We start from the raw sequence: 18,864 nt of genomic DNA on the forward strand, positions 1-18,864 counted from the left end.
GCGAACTCCACAGCTGTTCTATTAATGATTAGGCAAATTTATCGGTAATACAACTTGTAAATGATATCGGCATAGCCATACTGATAGTGAAAAATTTTAATTAATTTTAAGTGAGTGGAAAGCATTAGTTAAAAAAGTAGGTCACATAAAAAATGGCAACCAGAACGAATACTATTGAACGCAATGCCAATGGCACCACCAAATCCTCGTCGCTTCGTGAAATTTGCGCGCGAGCAATGACAAAATCCGAATGGGAAGACAAGGTGAGATATCCAAAGAGCAGCGCGTTTTTTTTTTTTTTTTTTGTGTACCCTTATAATTTTCTGACATTTACAGGACGAATTTCTAGATGTTATCTACTGGTCACGTCAGGTATTTGGCATCATACTCGGCATCATCTGGGGCATAGTGCCGTTAAAAGGCTTTCTGGGCCTCGTACTGTAAGTGGAGCCAGCGCCTAAATATAGAACGTGCTGTAGATAAATAAAACATATTCTATTGCAGTTTTGCCGGCATTAGCTGTGGCGTTGTCTACCTGTATGCCATAAACTTCCAAAACGTGGATGAGGATGCTTATGGCGGTGTGTGGGAACTAGTGAAGGAGGGCTTTATGACATCGTTTGCCGGCTTTTTAGTGACGTGGATCATCTTCTACACAGGACTGCACTACGACACAATAATGGCCACGAAGAACTCATAATACTAACCATATCAATGAAAACCAGAGGCAGGCATCAATGGGAGAGGAAAAGGAAGAGAGGAGAAAGACCGCACTGCAATACAAGCAATAACAATAACCAATTCCAGAGTCCAAATGCTATTCCCGCAAATGCATTTTGCAGAGCCAAAGCATATTTACTAATTGCCCAACTTAAATATACTTATTTTGTCCGTTTGTAAATTGTTGAAACCTTTTTAGCGAATTACGTAAATTATGTGTGCATTTGATTTAAATATTTACAAATAATCGCTGGTTGTATTGCGAATTTGAGATTTTTTCTGTGAAAAATACACAAAGTCAGCAACCTGTTGAGATCGATGAATAATAATAAACATAGAAGATATCTACTTAGATTTGACTGTACGCTGACTCTACTTTTATTAAAATATATATTATTCTACACTAACAAGGTAGCTGACGACAGAGCTAGATCTAGATTCAAATTCAGTAATCCATATCTACAGTCGGCACAGCTGCAGTTCCGTTGTGCCCATTCTGTCCCAATTCGTGCTGAAATTTGTCTGGTAGCTGGCCGCTCTGCAGGATCTGTGACAGTCTCTCTACCTCCGCCAGGGAGCTCGCTCGCTTGATGGCTTCTCGTATGCGTTGCATATCTTCAGGATTGGCAAAGCGTCCGCCTTCAGCTGCTGCCTTGCCGTTGCTTGCCTCGGCTGCCAGTGCAGCGGCGGCGCTTAATTTCGATTTTTTAGACACCTCTTTGAGCATATCCTTGCCCTGCTTGGTGCGGAAGAACTCCTGTGCCTGTTGCCTATCTTTCTGTTTGATCTTCCTAAAGTCCAGCAGACGCAACTGTGGAAACTTATAGGCCATATACTCGCGGTAGTTTGGTTTCGTGGATACCGGATTGATAAGCAGACAAATGGTCTCCAGCTTCTTGAATCCTGTAAGCGGTTCCAAATCGCTCAGCTCCTGCAAATTGTTGCCCGTCAGTATGATAGAGCTTAGATTTGGGATAACTTCCTCCAGGCCCTCACTGATTCGTAAGATGCGATTATTGTTTAGTAACAAGCACTTGAGTCGTGGCAGATGTGGCAGGTTGTCCAGCTTGCGCAGATCGTTATCCGAGAGATCAATCGTATCGAACTGATCCAATGTAGCACCCAAGTTCTCAATCTGTGGAATCTTGTAGCCGCGCAAATCGAGCTCGCGTTCACGGCATGGATTTATGTATTGCATGGACTGGTTTATCAACTCCGGCGTTAGTTTAACCATCTCGGCAGGGCAGGCAGTTAATTAATTGCAACAAAAATATAAATGCTATTGCAATTTTTTCTTTTTCTTTTTTTAGTTTAATCCACAAAGAACAGCGAAAGCCGACGCGAGTTGGTAATGTAGTGTGGCCGTCTTTCGCGAATAAGAAATTACCAAAAACAAGCAGCTCGATGTAAAAATCGAAAATAGTTTGAAAAGTTATCGATACAAACCGTACTTATCAGAATGAAATCGAAAATGCAAGTCGAGTACTTTTGATTTGATTTTAATTTGAATTTCAATACATTACAATAAATTTGCAAATGCTTAAACTTTAATGAACACGATACAATTATTTCGTTTTCGTTTTTGTCCTTGAATTGAATGGCAACTACATATTTGAGCCAACTATTTGAATGGGGGGGAAACACTTCTAAAATCGAAGCGTATTTGCGGTTCGGTGGTGGTGGATTGAATTGAAATGCTTTTAATAAACATTTAATTTGTTAATATTCAGTGCAAACTACAAGTGTCCAGTTTGAAGTTGTAAATTGATGCAGAGAATATCTCTGTGTATTTCTCACTATAATTTATTAAATGCATTTTTAGTAATTGTTTTATTATTCCTTTGTTTTTCTGCCTAGTTGCTTAGCGTTAGTTTGTTAACTTTTTAAAAATTAAATAAAAATGAAACCTAAAATATGTATATTTAAATCGAAACAGATTGTCGTTCATACGAAATCAATAATGGTTAAATAAAAACAATATATTTATATAGATATAGATATTTTGGAAGCATTTATAAAAAATATTATATTTCATTTAAATTAGTTTTTATGCACGCAAACGATTTACATATTTTTATTTATATATAAATATTTATATATATATTTTTATCAGAATATTCATTGCGTTTGCTTCGTTAGTTCCTTCGTAATCTTTTAGGTTTCTTTTTTGTTTTTAGTTTTCAATAGACAAATTGAAAAATAGATTTGTTTTGTTGTATATAATTGGCACTTAACTCATTTAAAATACATAAAAATATAGTACATAAAAAACGTTGGTTTCTTCCACTTTTTCCTTTAGTTTAGTTTTTCTTTTTGTTTATAAATATATGCAAAATGTTTATTTGGGATAAAAAGTATAAATAAATAAATCACGATCATTTGAAAATTGCCAAAATTTAAAATAAAAGATAAAACAAATTCACACACACACATGCACACTCGCTGACAGACTTACACACTCGCACACACACACACATATACATGCTGGCGCCATTGCACATTAATTAAATTGTTCAGTACGAATAGTTGCAACCGTTTTGCTCATTATCTTTACCGTTATTATCATAAACATTATCATTATAACTTGAAGTCTGGTGATTTTCGAAGGGAAATCGGGGATATCAAGGAGGAATGTTGAGTTATATATATATATATATATACTATATATAATAGACAGTTTTTATAAATCAACGACATCCTCTTTCGTATAGGGCGAGTCTCTAAACGTGCGTCTCGTCGAGGTGCGTTGCAGGCCTTCAACTAATGTCTCCTGTGGAATTGAAATTGGATGTGGATCTCGATTAAATATATATATATATATACATCAAACACAAACATATATACATGCCCTACAGCTAGACTAATACAAAACAAGCAATACTTAATAACAAATAAAACACAAAAACTATATTAAATGAATATGAGCACCAGGCAACAAATGGAAGAACATTTAAGAGCCACAAGAACAATGTAAAAGCCAGAAGCTGCACCACACAGAGACAGACGCGTTGATAATGCTCATGCTGAGCTGACGTTGACATAGTTAATCCCATCAAACCTCGAATAGCGTGGATATCTCTTTGCCGGCAATTCTCTTAGTACTGCTCTCAGCGCAGCTGTTCGTCTTGTTCAGCTGCCCGTTGCGCATGCTCAGAATCTCATTGCTTATCAGATTCGCACAGGCAATGGCACGACTGTTGCTCGAACTTGAGCTTGAGATGCTGTGCGCATTGCTGCTGTTGCTGCTGCTGCTGCTGCTGCTACTGCTGGTGTTTCCATGCTCAGTTATAATCGTTTTGCTGAGCGTCTCCTGCGTCTCGGTGTTGGTGCTACTCGTGCTGATGATCTTCGAGCGCGTCTGATTGTTTAATACTGTCGTCGTTGTTGTGGTCATCGTGCTGTTGTTGCTGCCTATGCTGCTGGTGTTGCTGATGTTGCTCGAACGATTGGCTGTGTTCAACATAGTTCGTGGCATGATAGGCGGCTTGATGGGCAGATCTTTGTATATTGATTGTTGATTTTTTGGTGGTTTGGGTAATACAAGACAAGTTTAGGGAACAAGCACAAATCAAATAATATGAAAATAAATAAAGAAAACATAAAATCAAAATATATATCTCTATATATAGCTACGCATTCAGGTTGCACTCTAAGTGTGGCAGGCGGGCAGACATGCAACAGGATTTATGGCTACTCATGCTTACCCAAACGACTGAGGCCTGCGGCTAGCTCTCGCACCGACTTCTTCTCCAGAGCAGCGCCTGCCAAAGATGCCCAAGATTTAGACTTGATTCAATCAAATTTTAAGTCAAGCTCAGCTCACCTGGCGTAATGCCTACAATGCTGCCACCGCCGCTGCCGCCCGATGCCAAAGCAATGCCCGGGGTTATGCCCACAATGGAGCCGCCTGCGCCCTGAACAAAGGGCAGCACCTCCACGTCTGCAAAGGCAAGTACACAAATTAGGCTAATCCTATACTAAACCACTAATCACGCACCTTCTTCCAGCGTATCCGGCGTTGTCTTGGTGGAGTCCACGCTGCCGTTGCCCGTGGCCAGCTGTTCGTTGGCCTTCGGCTCGGTGCCCACTACAGACCAGGGTCGCGGCTTCTGCAGCGCAATGGGCGTGCGCAAGATGCCATTGCCGGTGGCTGTCTTCACCAACAGACTGCCATCGGTGCCTACGGCCAGGGAGCTGGCACCTGCTGCATGGCTCTTGATCGAGTCGCTGCTGGGCGAGCGCATCTTCTCGTCGCGCGTGGCTGCCTTCAGTAGACCTCCAGTGGGTGCAGCTGCGATTGCTGCCTCCTCATTGCCTGCTCCGCCCTCTGTGCGCATTTTGACCAGCGGCGATTTGCGACCCACCAGCGGGGAATATTTCTCCAGATTGTCCGTGGAACGCGAACGTGTGGCCCAGGAGGCGCCTGTGAAGACAGAGAAAAGTAAGTAAATCTCTCAAACTTGATTCGCGACTCACTTACTCTTGAGCAAGGGCGACTGGCGCTCCAGTTTGATGGGCCTTCGTTCCTCCAGTATGGGCGTTGTCTCCTCTGAGGTCATGTGGCCGTTGCCATCACGACTCATCGTTGGGCTGTCCACGAATGACAGTGAGCTGCACTCCTCGGATGTGGGCGACACGAGAGGCGTTAGCGTTGTGGGCGTCACCGAGCCGGGCCGAAAGAAATGCTCCAGGCCATCGCCAATGTCTCGCACTGCGCCGACAGCGCATTCCGCATTCACGAGCGGACGAGTTGGGGCACGCGTCTTGGCCCGCTTGGGCCGTCCCTTGACAAGATGCTGCAGCTGAAACGAGGCACTGGGCAGCTCCGTTATGGAGTCACAGCCCTCATCCACGTTGCCGTCATCCATGGCCGCATTGCTGATGCTGCTGGACATCATGTTGACAGCCGAGACGCCGCCACCGGCTGCTGCTCCACTGGCACCAATTGCACCACGCGATGTCAGCTGTGAGTTGGAACGATGCGACGAGGGCGACTCCAGCAGATCGGGAATGTGGCTCAAGCTGAGATTCTCCACCACCGATTGGGGACGCACCTTGCGGGCAATTGAGCGACGTTTCGACGGCAAATGTGGCGTGGCCTGCGCAGAGACAAAGAACAGTTAGCCGTTGCATTTCTTCAGAGAATCAGTTATATATATTTATATAGATGTATATAATGTTAGGTTATGTTCATGATATATGCATGTGTGTGAAATGATGAGAGCGGATGTGCGGGTTTTTTGTTTTACTTTTAGCAGGAAATTTAATTACTTAAAATAATACAAATAAAATTAACTACTTTTAAAACTAAAAATATTGCTAATAGATACACACAGTGCTACAAAGACCAGGAAAAGGTGGACACAGAGAAAGTGTAGTGAGGAGGTATACGGTGATAGCTCTATATTAACGAACAAGCTGTTAAAAAAAATATATATAAATAAAAAATATATATAAATAAAAAATATATATAATAATAAAAAAAAAAGAATACAATTTAAAAAATTATACAAAAATAAATATAATCAGTACAAAAATGCAGTTAAAATAAAAAAATAAAAAATTATACAATTATTATAAATAATAAATCAGTATAAAATAAACAAAATGAATCTTTAAGTTTAAAATTAAAAAATATACATATACATAAAAACTATAAACACAAAATAAAATAAAATTAATTATAAAACTTTCAGTTCAACATTTTAAAACTAAAGACAGCTGCCGCTCTATATAGATAGATAAAAATAGGATAGTTGAATTCCTAATTAAAGTATGGATAGTTTTTTTTTTTTAGATAGAACAAGACATAAAAAACTACTTACAAGGTTCAGATATTCCAATTTCTTTAAGAGTTTGTGATATATATATATAAATATATTTTTTAATATATATTTTTTTGTTTTATGTAAATGAGTTGGAGATAAGGTTTTAATATAGATATATATTTATATATGTTGTAGATATTTATACGGATATATATAAAATGTATATTATATGTTTATAGCGTATGTTGGATGTTGCGTAGCAGTAGTTGTTGTTGTTGTTGTTGTGATTGTTGATGAATAGTTTGGATGATACAAGGATACACGAGAAGAACACGAGAGAGAAAAATAATGAGCTTTGTCTTTGTTTCATTTTCTCTTAGACTTTTTTTTCACATAGATGTATGTGTGTGAGTGTGTGTGTGTGTGTGTGTGTGTGTGTGTGTGTATGTGTGAGTGTAGGTGTGTGTTTTCTAAGCTGTTTGGCATTTTGTTTTCATGATGTATACATTTATACGATATAAGATACGCTCCCGTCTAGAATTTTTTCTTACGATTTTATATACACACATTTCTTAAGTTTTGCGATAAGCCTGCGGCGGGTGTTTGTATGTGTGTGTGTGTGTGTGTGTATTTGTGATTATTTTCCACTACTTGTATATATATTGTTATTAATATACATTTATTCACTTATTAATGTTTAATGGGTTTGGTTTTTTGCACTTGCAATTTGCATTTATTTTGTAGGCTATTGCATCCACTTGGGCAGCGAGAGATTTTCAACACTTACAGTGGGCGATTCCAGGCCCAGTTTGGGCAAAACCGAGCCACGTCCGCCGGGTCGTATGATAAGGCCCTCAGCTTCCTACAGGAATGCAGAGAACGAAAGAGAGAGAGAGGTAGGAAGTTAGTAAATAAGATTCGCCTGTGGGTCAAACGGCAGCAATTCTACAAATAAAGCGCTCCAAATATTTATGCTAGTGCTTAGGCCATAAAAAGTTTTGAATATGACATCACATTTGTTATTAAATTGAACGTAATCAACGATAACAAAGCTGTTATCTATTTTCGGTGGTCGGGGGTTTGATTGGTCGATCGATTTTTGGTTGTGCTACTTACATGACTGGAACGACTGCGAACAATGTCCGGCGTCTGCGGCTCATCCAGCAACACCGATGGCGATTCCGATATGCCATGACCGCGACGATAGCGTGTCAGCGCCTCCAGCACCTCATCTGTAGCACGATCCGAAATGGCAGCAGCTAGCGATTGCTCAATTTCACTGCGCAAGCGAAAAAAGAGAAAGAGAGATGACAAAAGATTTGCATTAGCTATGGAAGTTTGACATTGCGGGGTTTTGGTGGGGGTTAATCTACTTTGTGGCTTTTGGCGACACTGTTGGCGTCGCAGTTTCGCCTTCCTGATCCTCGTCGGGACACTTGCTATAAGCTGGCCGAGAGTCGCTGCTCTCACCGGCGCTCGGGTTGCCCCTAAAGCAACAGCACAATCTGCGCATCAGGCCCATCTCGGCGAACAGCTGGTGGAGCGCGCACAACACAGAAAACAAGGAAGCAGAAAGAACAAAACAAAACAAAACTGAACTAACTAACTGGCACTGTAGCAAACTTAACGGCACTCAAACTGACAATGAATTCGCCTGCGCTGCTCGACGCGCAGCTTGGGCTCAACTCGATTTGCTGCCGCGGAGCAAATGTTAAACAAGCACACGGACACGCGCACACGCTCACTCGCGCACAAAATGTGAATGTATTTTATGTAAGTATTTTTTTTTGGTAAGCTGGGCGACAGCACCCGTTTGGGCTTTCAAATGGAAATGCATTCAGCTGTTAAGTTATTTGCTTAATCTTATCTGTGCGCTCAGACACACACACACATGCACGCACCGAAACAGGCGATGAGTAAAATATTTCACAGATTGCGTTTGTGTGTTTGTGTGTGTGGGTGAGCGTCAAGAGAGCAAGATAAAGAGAGCGAGAGAGCGCGTACACAGTGTTTTGAAAACAACAAATTGGCAAGCTCAGCTGTTAGAGAGGAGTCGAGCTTTTCTTTACATTTTTTTAGTTTTGTTTTATTTCTCCTTTATGCACTGATGAGAGAGACTTGTAAGCTGCAAATCGAACAGTGAGGCGGAAACATTATCAAAGTGTGTCATGAATTCAATGCCATACTTGTCTCTCTTTAAATACGAATTATTTTAATTTTCTTGGCGTGTGCACTTATGAATAATATCAATTAGCGTGCTAATGTGACATTGGTATCATATTAATTTTGCTAAAATCTTATAAAAAAAAATATGTACAATTTATATATAAAAAACGTATTTAAAAAAAAATTTTGTGTCAAACACTTCGAAAATGAATAAAAATTAATACTGAGTTACTAATGTTTTTTAAACGCCACATATCTTTCTTTGTTTGTTGATCAATATTTTGCAACGAAATTGCGTAGCTCTGCAATTACAGTGCGTGTGTGTATGTGTGTGCGAGCGTGAGAGTATCAGATTTAACTGATGAACGCGTCATCTTGTCTGCCTCAGTTTCTGACTGAGTCACACTCAGACTCACAGCGGCGCCCAAGCACACACACACGCACGCACACACACATTGCTGTCGGCCTTGCTCTTCTCTGGTTTCTCTTCTGTTTACTCACCCAACTTTGTTCATAATCTCGCTGCCGGCATTGTTGAGCAAACAGTTTTGCAGAAAATCTTCGGGTATTTGGAGCCGCTCGTTGAGCGCTTTGCGCAGATCTTGTATAACAATTTGATTGCCCAGCGTTTTGGGGCACTGCTCGATGCCCGTGCGTATCATTGTCTCCAGTGTCTCCTCCAGATAGCTGCGAATCGTGTAGCTCAGTTCGCTGGCGACACGGGTCAGCTTCGTTTCGATGGGATGCGCATCGGTGCGCACAGCCTCCTGCAGTTTGGGCATCAGCTGCTTGCAGTTCTCTGCATCTGTGATCAGACGTTGCACCGCCGAGACATTGTCGCCGCCTCCTTTGGCTATCGAGAGGGTGTCCTGTGTCTCAGCGACCAGCTTGTCCACCAGCTGGTGTGTGGAGGAGAGCATGAAGCCGTGCTGCAGCCTAAATCCTTGGCCATTCGCACGCTTCAGCCCGTTGCAGTTGCGCTGTAGCAGCTCCTGCATCTTTCGCATTACGGTATCCGTTTTCTCTGGATGATTCTTCAGATGCGGCGCTATATCAAATACCGGAAAAGGAATCGTCCGCATGCAATGATTATGCTCCAAGGCATAAACAATATCCGCATAGCCCTGCAGGGTGACGCTGTTCTTGTCCAGGTAAATGGTGCGCAGTCGATTATTGATCTGCAGCGCCTTGGCCAGGAGTCGGGCACCCACATCGCCCATATAGTTGCCGCTGATGTCCAGCTTCTGCAGGCTCTGATTGCTGCCCAAGGCATTGATGAAGTCGTGTAGATCGTGCTTCAGCTTGTTCTCCGACAGCACCAGCTCCACCAGTGGGAAATCATCCTTCTGGATGAGATTCACTAGGGCATCCATCACTGTGGGTATATGCTTGGGTTTCATGCCCGTCATGCTGCGCGTCAAATGCAGCGACCGTATCGAAGGATTCTTCGATATGGCTGACAGCACAGGCGCCAGCTCCGCATCCAAATCTAGCAAAGGAAATGGAATATTATTAATCAATATGAATCATATGTCTTATCTTCATCTTCATCCACTTACTATTGTCACTGATGTCCAGGCTCTGGAGCACACGCACGCCGTGTATGCAGGACTCCAGAACGTGAGCACCTTGAGCGCCCAGCGTATTGCTGCTCAGATCGAGATGGAGTCCCGCCGTCGACTCATTGCAGGCGAGGCCCAGCAACAGATTCTTCAGCGCCTCCATTGGCAGCTTGCAGCCGGCTATGTTCAAATGCTTCAGGCTCAGCGTGCTGGTAAAGAACTGCTTGAACGACGGCGGTATCTCTTTGCCCTTCTTCGTGCTGAACGAGTTGTGCGAGACATTCAGGTGTGACAGGTGCGTGGCACAGCCTCGCAGCAGAGCTCCAAACAACTGCAAATGATATCAAAAGGGGAAAATGTTAAATTGAGTATTTTATATCAAACAGCTAACAGCAGTTTGTTAATAACCCTTCTGTTAACATTGGATAAATTGAATTCATACATTTTTAAATTTTATATACATTCATAAAATGTTTATAAAACATTAATTTCGTAAAATATTTATTTCTTTTAACAAATTATTCCCAAACATATTCCTTGTTAACATATTCCTCCTTAACATTTATGCATTACTTATATTTATTTCCTTTAACAAATTATTCCCCAACAAATTTTCTTATTAACATGCGCTGTTAACATCATAACATTTATGCATTACTTACATTTTCTAGCGTAATATCAGTCGATGCCAGATCTAGATGCTCCAGCACATTTGGTTGAGCCAGGAAATTGTGCAAATTCTGTAAGCCAATCAAATTATATTAGTATATTTATATACATATGTATGTATATCTTTTACTTACGGTTATATCATCCTTGAGACTGTTACCGCTCAGATCCAAATAGGTGAGCGAGTTGGGAATACTTTGATTGAGCGAAAGCGAATGCGACATCTGATTAACACCCTTCGAGGTGAGTCCACAATGGGCGAGGGCCAATTTGCAGAGGCCCTTTGATACCTTGGCAATGGGTCCAGCCAAATGTATAGCGCCTGATCGAATGAAAGAGATTTGTATTAATTTAATGTATTGAATCAATTAAAAATCAACAATTTAATATAGAAATCAAAGTGAAATTTGCATTTGTTTTTAATTTTTTTGTTTTCATTGCCAATCTATCAAGAATTTTGAATGTACACAGAGAGCAAAAGGCGTGAAGCAAGCGACATGAATGAGAATGTGAATATAGATATGAACATATATATAGAGAGACAGAGAGCGAGAGAGAACTGCCATGAATTTGCTTATGTGACCAGAATTTCGATGTGACAAAAATTTGGCTAAGATATATGATATATATATATATATAATATTATTTGTATGAAAGATCTCTGATATATGGACATTGAATTTGATAGATCGTAGAAAGATTATTGATATATAATAAATGCATTTGAATTGTATGAAGATAAATATTTACAATGATTATTTAAAATGGAATATGAAGTGCGAGTACTGAGCTATGTTTATAGTATGCCTGATATCATACAATGATTACGATTTGATAAAGTATATGTATATATAGAGTCTACTATTCTATTTCAGTTGACTCTCAGTTGAATTCTCAGCATGATATATTATAAAAGTGATATTAGTTCATAGAAACTTTAAATACAATATGCGGTAAGATGTTTTAACAGAAATTCATTATATATAGACTCATATATCATACAAATATATAAGAGTGAGTGCGAAATTCCTGATAAAGGATCATCATAGTGTAGCCAAAGAGGAATATATGAAGGAAATATGAATATGAAATTATGAATGAATTAATATATTTAGGCGGTGGGCTAAGTAGTGCATGAATTTATATGTATTTGAATTTTATTTACACAAGTCATCAATTCATAATTAGTTAAGGTCACATAAGCACTTTAACAATGGAAATGATATCGCATATTATGATTAAATGAAACAGCGATTAGCATTAACATGAACATTAACAATAACATTGAACAACAACAACAATGCAAATGTAAATTTAATTGTGATTCGAATTGAATTTTGAAACCTAATTAGAGTTCGATTTATCTAAAGTGAGTTTTTAAAATGTGTGTCAAATGGGGATTCTGCAAACCTTGTACAATCTTTCCCAGTAGAGCGCACAATGAGCTAGCTCCTACACATGACAAATGCAGACACACACACACACACACACGCACACACGTATTGAATTTGTAAAAAACATTAAACAAAAAGAAAAGAAAACGGAAAAAGAAAACAATGTTAAACAATAAATGTTGTTAATATGTTAGGAGTAAAAGAGAAACGCAGTTAGTTGGATTAATTGGATTAATAATAAATTCGACTGCTCGTGGGTCGGGTAGGTCTGGTACACGCTAGCGTGTGTTCACTGTGCTACACACCTTTGTCCTCGATTATATTGTGACTCAAATCGATGGTGCGTATCGCTGGACTGCTGTTCGTAATCACAGATATGGATAGCTTATTCAAGAAATCCCATCTGAAATGGAGAATAACAGATTAGCATAGATCGCACACTTTTATATATTAGAGAATACTCACCTTAAACCTAGTGCCTCCAGATGCAGCTCCTCTAGCCACATCGAGCGCTTGAGCACGTGCAGAATGCGTTCCAGCGTCTCATGGGAGAGACGCATGTGAGCCGCCTTTAAGCCACGAAAAAATGTATTATACTCCAGGGCCGAGACAATGGCCATCAAGTCTCTGTAACGGATGAACAGTTGTATTAGTCAACATTAACATTGAGTTAACAGAATGCAAGAACTGTTAAAGATACCAAAACTTGAACACTCACTTGGGCTCCAGATGATCGAAATCGCGCAGATTGAGCAGCCGTGTGTCATGGGACAGGTAAATCGTGTCCACATCCCAGGCCACCTCCTCGCGATAGGGCACGCCATGGAAATCGCACATGCAGGCATATTGAGCGCTAAAGCCGCCGCAGGGTCCAACATTACGCGGATCCGAGGGACGGAATTCCTCTGAGAATATTGTCTCTCGCTCTGGTGGCTGTATGTCGATCTAGAGACAGAGAAAGAGATAGAGAGAGAGAGAGAGTGATTAGCAAAGATAAGTCAAGGTAAGTGAAGCTCAGCTAATCGCTGTCTATGCGCGATTTAAGCGCGTTAACAGCGCCATTAACACTTTCAAGAGTTTGACGCTAACTTTGCGTGCTTTGGGCCAATTATCTTTTTCACTTTGTTCGCCCATCTGTTGTAGCTGTTGTTGTAATTGCTATTGTTATGGCCATTGTTGTTGGCTGCTTGAAACACGCCCAAGACACGGGCTCACAAATATAACAAAAATGCAAAGTTTTCAACAAATGCCAGACACAATGTCGAGCTGGCGATGAGTCAAGTGGGGATTTGCATACAAATGCAGCCAGCATAACTTACAACAACAACAACAGCAGCAACAATTACAATGATTCATTTAAAATGCATTGAATTATTAAGCTCAAGTAGCGGCGGCAACTGCAACAAATTTCATATCCAAATCGCTTAATTGAAACAACGCGCAGCGCACGCGCGTGTGTGTGTGCGCGTAGGCCTATGCGTGTGCGTTGGTGTTTACGCACCCAAGTAGCTCTATAAATACATATGTATATAAAAATGTACACCTACACATATCTACATGTGTGCAACAATCTAATCGTCCATTAACAATTTAATCAAAATCATTTAAGACTTCGCCTTGAGACAACTTGAGCAACGATCTAGGCTGAAGTGATTATTTAATACGATTTTTTTTTGTAACTATTATTATTATGCAAAGAAACTAAATTTGAATGGCTGCGATACAGAGGTACCAGGCGAACAGATATTATTAGCAGAGTGAAAAATTGTAGTTAGCAGTGCTTTAACATAGCACTGTTAGCTACCTGTTCGTTAACATACTTACATTAATTTACTTGTAGTTAACAGGGCGCTAACAGAACACTATTACTGCAGCGTAAGCTAACATTTTCTAGTAACAGCATAAGAATTCACATGTGCGAAAACGAGTTAGCCTTAGACAAATAAAACTTTTTTATAGGGCCATAAAACTTTATGCGATTTGTTGTTTATTTAATGAAAGCGATTTGTAATCTATGCAATTTATGAATCGTATGTCAAAAGCTAAGTTGACTTTTGCCCACTGCGCGTTAAATATTTAATTGGGCTTTAATTAAAAGCAAATTGTGAGTCAGCGCTGAAAAGAAAATGACTGAAACGCTGCCAAAGCTCACCCACACCCATTTAATTAATTATTGCATATGTATATACATAAAAAAAACTATATAAAAAGTGCGTAATTCAATTAAAAACAACTGTGAAAATTATATTATATTATCATATATATACGGTATTTGTTGACATTATTTGGTCATTATATTTTACAGAATTTCAAGTCACACTAAAAAAAAACATATTTTCTATGGAAATTCGCACATATCGCCAAAACTGACAAAAACTGAAGAAAAGGAGAAAAAATTGGAAAGAAACTTTTAGTTATTGAGCTATCAACTTGTTGTTGCTTTTTTTTAGTCCATAAAGCAACTAAGTTAGGCAAAAACATAATACGAAAAGTTTGCGACTTATGCGGGTTTAAAAGGAATCGTAAAAAGTATTTTAGGGAAGACTTTGAATTACTTAAAGACGAAACCCGAATCGAATTTTATGCTTCATTAACTGAAGAAATTGATGTGGATATTGATAAATATCATCATCATATTCCATGATTAAAAGGTTCGTATATGTTTTTTATACATTTATATTTCTTATTGAGTTTTATGTTAACAAATTCCAAAAATTAAATAATTTATACTTTAATATTGTTTAGATTTTGTTTGCTTATACATTATTTCGTATTTATTTTACATATTTATTATTTTTGTTAGTGATATATGCTGTTGCTGATAACGAATGATATGTAAGTATATCATATATAGCTAGGCTGTCTATCTATCTACATATATATTATCAATATCATGTTTCGAGCCAATTATACGAATACAAATGTTTCGATTGCGTGTTCGGTTTTCTGATGCTTACCTTTTTAATGATGTACTTGAGAGGAACTGTTGGAAATATTTGCTTGATCGCCGAGGCTAGATCGGTCAATATGACATCAGCATTCTGTGAACGATATATATATATAATATTTATAGTGATGATATGGGCTATATACTCGTGCATATAGTATAGTTAGTTACCGAGCTAAAGCTGCCCGCATCGCCGGTGGTGACAAACGAATATGGACGATCGTTTGTGATGATCGAGAAATGTGTTGACTTTTTGCTCTCAACGCCCACAATATCCAGATAATGAAAATGGCATTCGATCTATAGAATTAAGAGATAATTTAGTTGTAATTGAAGGGGTATATATCTATAGACAGAGAGAGAAAAAGAAAGAGAGAGTGTGTGTGTATACTCTACCTTTGTGGGCACTTTAGCGCTGAGCAAATAAACCCGAACGGGCGTAAATACCTGCAAAAAAGAAGAGTTTTGAATTAGAGAAGAAAATGCTATACTTAGAATATATCCTATAATTTAAAATATTTCAATAATTTCCGAGGTACACTCTAGGAAAATTTATTTAATTTTATATTTTAAGTTGGGTCCAGTTTTATAATATATAAGAGAAATGTTTATTTCCATTATGGCAAAATACTTTAATATAATTTAGATAAAATAAGAATTTATACTTTATAGACAATTAAATTTAAGTCAAGTACAAAGTGCTTTAAATTTTCGCTGAGTGCACCGGATGCACATGCAAAAGCTTGTGCATATGTTGAGGTCAGAAATATAAGTACTTGTGGGGCTGTGGGGCTAAATGTGCTTCATAGTCGAGCTGCCAATTTCGAGGCGCAAGTAAAAGCTGGTGCAATAAACGAAGTGCAAAGTGTAGAGGGGGTAGCGGTAGCTGTGGTGGGGCGGAAGGTAGAAGCTAGCTGAAGTGTTGGCTAACTCAATTTTCTTTGAGTGTAAAAGAAAACTTTTTTGCAGCATTTAATTGAAAATCAAAGTGCGTTCTGTAATTCATTTAGACACTGGGCACCAAACAAGGCAGAGGAGCAGGTGGAGGCGGAGGTGGAGGTGTGGGAGGAGGAAGAGTAAGAAGGGTGTCGATGGTAACTGCTAAGTAGCCATTTGTCTGTGACTCGGGTAATTGGACACTTTGTCTCACTAAGCAGCTTTTATTTTCTGCGACTCTCGGCTCGGCTCGACTCGAGGCCTCGAACTAAATCAATTTTCCAGTCATGTGACTCTAAACGAGGCGAGAAATTAGCATAAACTGAAAGCGCTCAAGAGCCAAAGGGCAGGGTATATTGGATTCAACAACGTCGCTAAGTATGCTATAAAATATCAATTACATTTACAGCTATGCGGCCCCTTGCAGAGCAGGAGCAGAAAAAAGAAAGAGACGGCAAGTGGAAGCCAAGCACTTTAAAGTGCTTTAACTTCGGCTTTCGGCTTGGCTTTTAATTGAGTTTCGAAAGCATGGGCAAGCATGGAAATGGACGTCAAATCGAAATGCTTCAAGGTAGCTGGCTAGCAGCTGCTGGTTATTAAACGGGCAGGTAGATAGATGGAAGATGGAAGATGGGAGATGCAGGTGAGCAGAGAGCGAGAGAGCGAAAGAGCAGTGGGGCTGGGGTAATGAATCTGGCTAGATAAGTGCTGGAATAGTAGATGAAAGAGGAGTATACACTACTATATATGTAGGAGAGATACAGAAAGATAGAGAGAGAGAGAGGGAAGAGGTATATGACTGAAGAAATTCAAGAATATAAAGGCTATATAGACTATCAAATGCTCTGCAAAGCAATGGAAGGATAGAGGTAGCAAGAGAGTGTGGGATGCCAGAGCGAGAAGGCTATTCAGACTATCAAATTCTCTGCAGAAAATATATAGATAGAGAGTGAGAGAGAGATAGAGAGAACAAGAGATAGGGACAGGGGCGTATAAAAAGGAAAAGAGTGTCAAAAGTCTGGGCATATTATTTTAAAAGAAAATGTGAAGAAAAGAGTAAGAGACAGATAGAAATCAAAGAGAGACAGACGTAAAGAACGAGAAACAAAGAGAGTAATTGAAATAACAAATGAATATATTTTAATATAACTGCCTCCTATATAAACAACTGACAAATATACCCCATTGAAAGGCGTCTGCCAATTCCAGGGCATCACAGCCCATTTGAATGCAATTTGGTCTGCACAGCCTCAAGCGAATCATTTCAACGTGCAATTTCATATACAAATCAGAGCCACGGCAAATCTGTAGCTCAGGCCCCGGCAGATGGATGGCTGGATGGAAGGCAGGTGAGACCAGGTAGATGTTGGAAATAAACACCTGGGGCCAGGCCAATTGATGTTTGGCTGCACTGCACTCGACACTTACCAAGACACGATTCTCTGTTTTATCGCCTTTCGTTTCCAATTTGACCATATACTTGACCAAGATCTTTGTGTGCCGACCCAGAATGGATTTAACGCTTTCTGCAAGAGACAAGAAGAGGCAAAAGAATGCGATTATTAACTGTGGAAGTGTATGTGAAGCAAACATTAGCTAGAGGTTAATTAAAAACAATTGGCAAAATGCCAATTAAGTGCATGCAGTAAATTAACTGTTCATATCTATAGTTACAGACTTATACACAAATGTATGTAAATGTGTGTGTATATATTTGTGTATGATATGTGCACGTAATTGTTATTATTATGCAAGCCAATATCTATAGAGCGATTGTGTTATATCATAGCCAGGGTGACAGCTCGTTCGTATATTGCCTTTTCAAATCCAAACACGTAGGCACTTTATGAAGGCAAGCTCGCAAAAAAGAAGAAGAAAATAACACACAATTTGAAATTTCGCTGAGTTACACAGCCTTAGATTCTCCCTCTCTCTTACACCTATGGCTAAGCCCCGCTATTTTCATATACATTTCCAGCTACTTAACATAACGCAGACACACACACACACACACATATTCATTTAACAATCACACTCTCTCACTCACACACACACAGAGAAACACAGACGCAGTCCCTCACAACGATGACGAATTTATTCAAAGTGAGATATTTTCATGTGCATTTGACAATGCCAGCAGAAAGAGAGCACAAAGAGGGAGAGAGACAGAGTCGGCAGCCAGAGAGGAGGGTGGGTTAGGTGTAGAACACTTTGAGTGTGCTTTTGTTGTTGTTGTTCTAGCTGACATTATGTCATGCGACAGGCACGCCAAATCTCAAGTATGCCCGGATGGCACACAAAAACCCGAGCAAAGGAGCTCCAGGAGCGGCTCGACGGTTGTTGGGGCTAGGCCTAACGTACTGCATGGTTGGGGGGGTCTCTGCGCTTTATGACTCCTTGTCTGGGCATTTGAGCATTCGAGCACCGCAGGGCAAAGCTGGAATTGAAATGTCTGATATTTTTGGGCAGCCCAACCATTGTTGCTACCCCGTTCTAAATTAGCCATATATATAACCACATTAAACGTGCTACATACATACATATGTATGTATAAGTTAACACAATCGACCAGCAAAACATAAATGTTCAGATTGATCACGCGCCGTCAGCATGAATGTAGCCGTTCCCAGCGGATATTGCACAACAGCAGCAGTGGCTCCAACGCGCAACAATGTTGTTGCCCGAAGTAATGCGATGCCTCG

At 39.8% G+C, this 18,864-nt stretch overlaps 3 protein-coding genes across 10 annotated transcripts in view; 1 reads left to right on the plus strand and 2 right to left on the minus strand.

Annotated features, from left to right (window-relative positions):
* The first annotated feature begins 45 nt into the window (after positions 1 to 45).
* Positions 46 to 1,084, plus strand: LOC6579344 (respirasome Complex Assembly Factor 1). Its single transcript, XM_002005204.4, has 3 exons — positions 46 to 263; positions 337 to 440; positions 505 to 1,084. Exons 1-3 carry the CDS (start codon positions 153 to 155, stop codon positions 698 to 700), a joined length of 411 nt encoding a protein of 136 aa, XP_002005240.1. The 5' UTR covers positions 46 to 152; the 3' UTR covers positions 701 to 1,084.
* Positions 1,070 to 2,095, minus strand: LOC6579345 (probable U2 small nuclear ribonucleoprotein A'). The gene has a single exon (XM_002005205.4). It carries the CDS (start codon positions 1,952 to 1,954, stop codon positions 1,166 to 1,168), a length of 789 nt encoding a protein of 262 aa, XP_002005241.1. The 5' UTR covers positions 1,955 to 2,095; the 3' UTR covers positions 1,070 to 1,165.
* An 825-nt stretch (positions 2,096 to 2,920) lies between these two features.
* Positions 2,921 to 18,864, minus strand: part of LOC6579346 (F-actin-uncapping protein LRRC16A) — a 33,686-nt gene continuing 17,742 nt past the window's right edge. The window contains exons 2-22 of one of the 8 annotated variants that reach the window (XM_015163624.3): positions 17,591 to 17,688; positions 15,623 to 15,673; positions 15,398 to 15,526; positions 15,237 to 15,320; positions 12,998 to 13,224; positions 12,745 to 12,906; positions 12,585 to 12,682; positions 12,296 to 12,337; positions 11,020 to 11,207; positions 10,879 to 10,956; positions 10,214 to 10,547; positions 9,156 to 10,143; positions 7,605 to 7,767; positions 7,276 to 7,350; positions 6,546 to 6,566; positions 5,201 to 5,819; positions 4,718 to 5,143; positions 4,544 to 4,660; positions 4,425 to 4,481; positions 3,779 to 4,218; positions 3,158 to 3,490 (exon numbers count right to left, since the gene is read on the minus strand). In XM_015163624.3, coding sequence (XP_015019110.1) covers positions 3,401 to 3,490; positions 3,779 to 4,218; positions 4,425 to 4,481; positions 4,544 to 4,660; positions 4,718 to 5,143; positions 5,201 to 5,819; positions 6,546 to 6,566; positions 7,276 to 7,350; positions 7,605 to 7,767; positions 9,156 to 10,143; positions 10,214 to 10,547; positions 10,879 to 10,956; positions 11,020 to 11,207; positions 12,296 to 12,337; positions 12,585 to 12,682; positions 12,745 to 12,906; positions 12,998 to 13,224; positions 15,237 to 15,320; positions 15,398 to 15,526; positions 15,623 to 15,673; positions 17,591 to 17,688 — 4,487 coding nt within the window. In that variant the 3' untranslated portion in view covers positions 3,158 to 3,400. Of the gene's footprint in view, positions 3,491 to 3,601; positions 4,219 to 4,424; positions 4,482 to 4,543; positions 4,661 to 4,717; positions 5,144 to 5,200; positions 5,820 to 6,545; positions 6,567 to 7,275; positions 7,351 to 7,604; positions 7,768 to 7,861; positions 8,115 to 9,155; positions 10,144 to 10,213; positions 10,548 to 10,878; positions 10,957 to 11,019; positions 11,208 to 12,295; positions 12,338 to 12,584; positions 12,683 to 12,744; positions 12,907 to 12,997; positions 13,225 to 15,236; positions 15,321 to 15,397; positions 15,527 to 15,622; positions 15,674 to 17,590; positions 17,689 to 18,864 lie in introns of those variants that run through there. The other 7 variants (XM_032730616.2, XM_015163625.3, XM_032730617.1 and 4 more) reach the window with 7 other exon arrangements.

This window comes from Drosophila mojavensis, unplaced genomic scaffold (genome assembly GCF_018153725.1).
Source record: "Drosophila mojavensis isolate 15081-1352.22 unplaced genomic scaffold, ASM1815372v1 contig_80, whole genome shotgun sequence".
Classification (NCBI taxonomy): domain Eukaryota; kingdom Metazoa; phylum Arthropoda; class Insecta; order Diptera; family Drosophilidae; genus Drosophila; species Drosophila mojavensis.

Bases quoted from the DNA above. Each gene is read 5' to 3' on its own strand.
- LOC6579344 (XM_002005204.4), top strand. From the start codon at position 153: ATGGCAACCAGAACGAATACTATTGAACGCAATGCCAATGGCACCACC. The intron at 264-336 runs GTGAGATATCCA...TGACATTTACAG, and splicing joins AATCCGAATGGGAAGACAAG to GACGAATTTCTAGATGTTAT. The intron at 441-504 runs GTAAGTGGAGCC...ATTCTATTGCAG, and splicing joins GGCTTTCTGGGCCTCGTACT to TTTTGCCGGCATTAGCTGTG.
- LOC6579345 (XM_002005205.4), bottom strand. From the start codon at position 1,954: ATGGTTAAACTAACGCCGGAGTTGATAAACCAGTCCATGCAATACATA.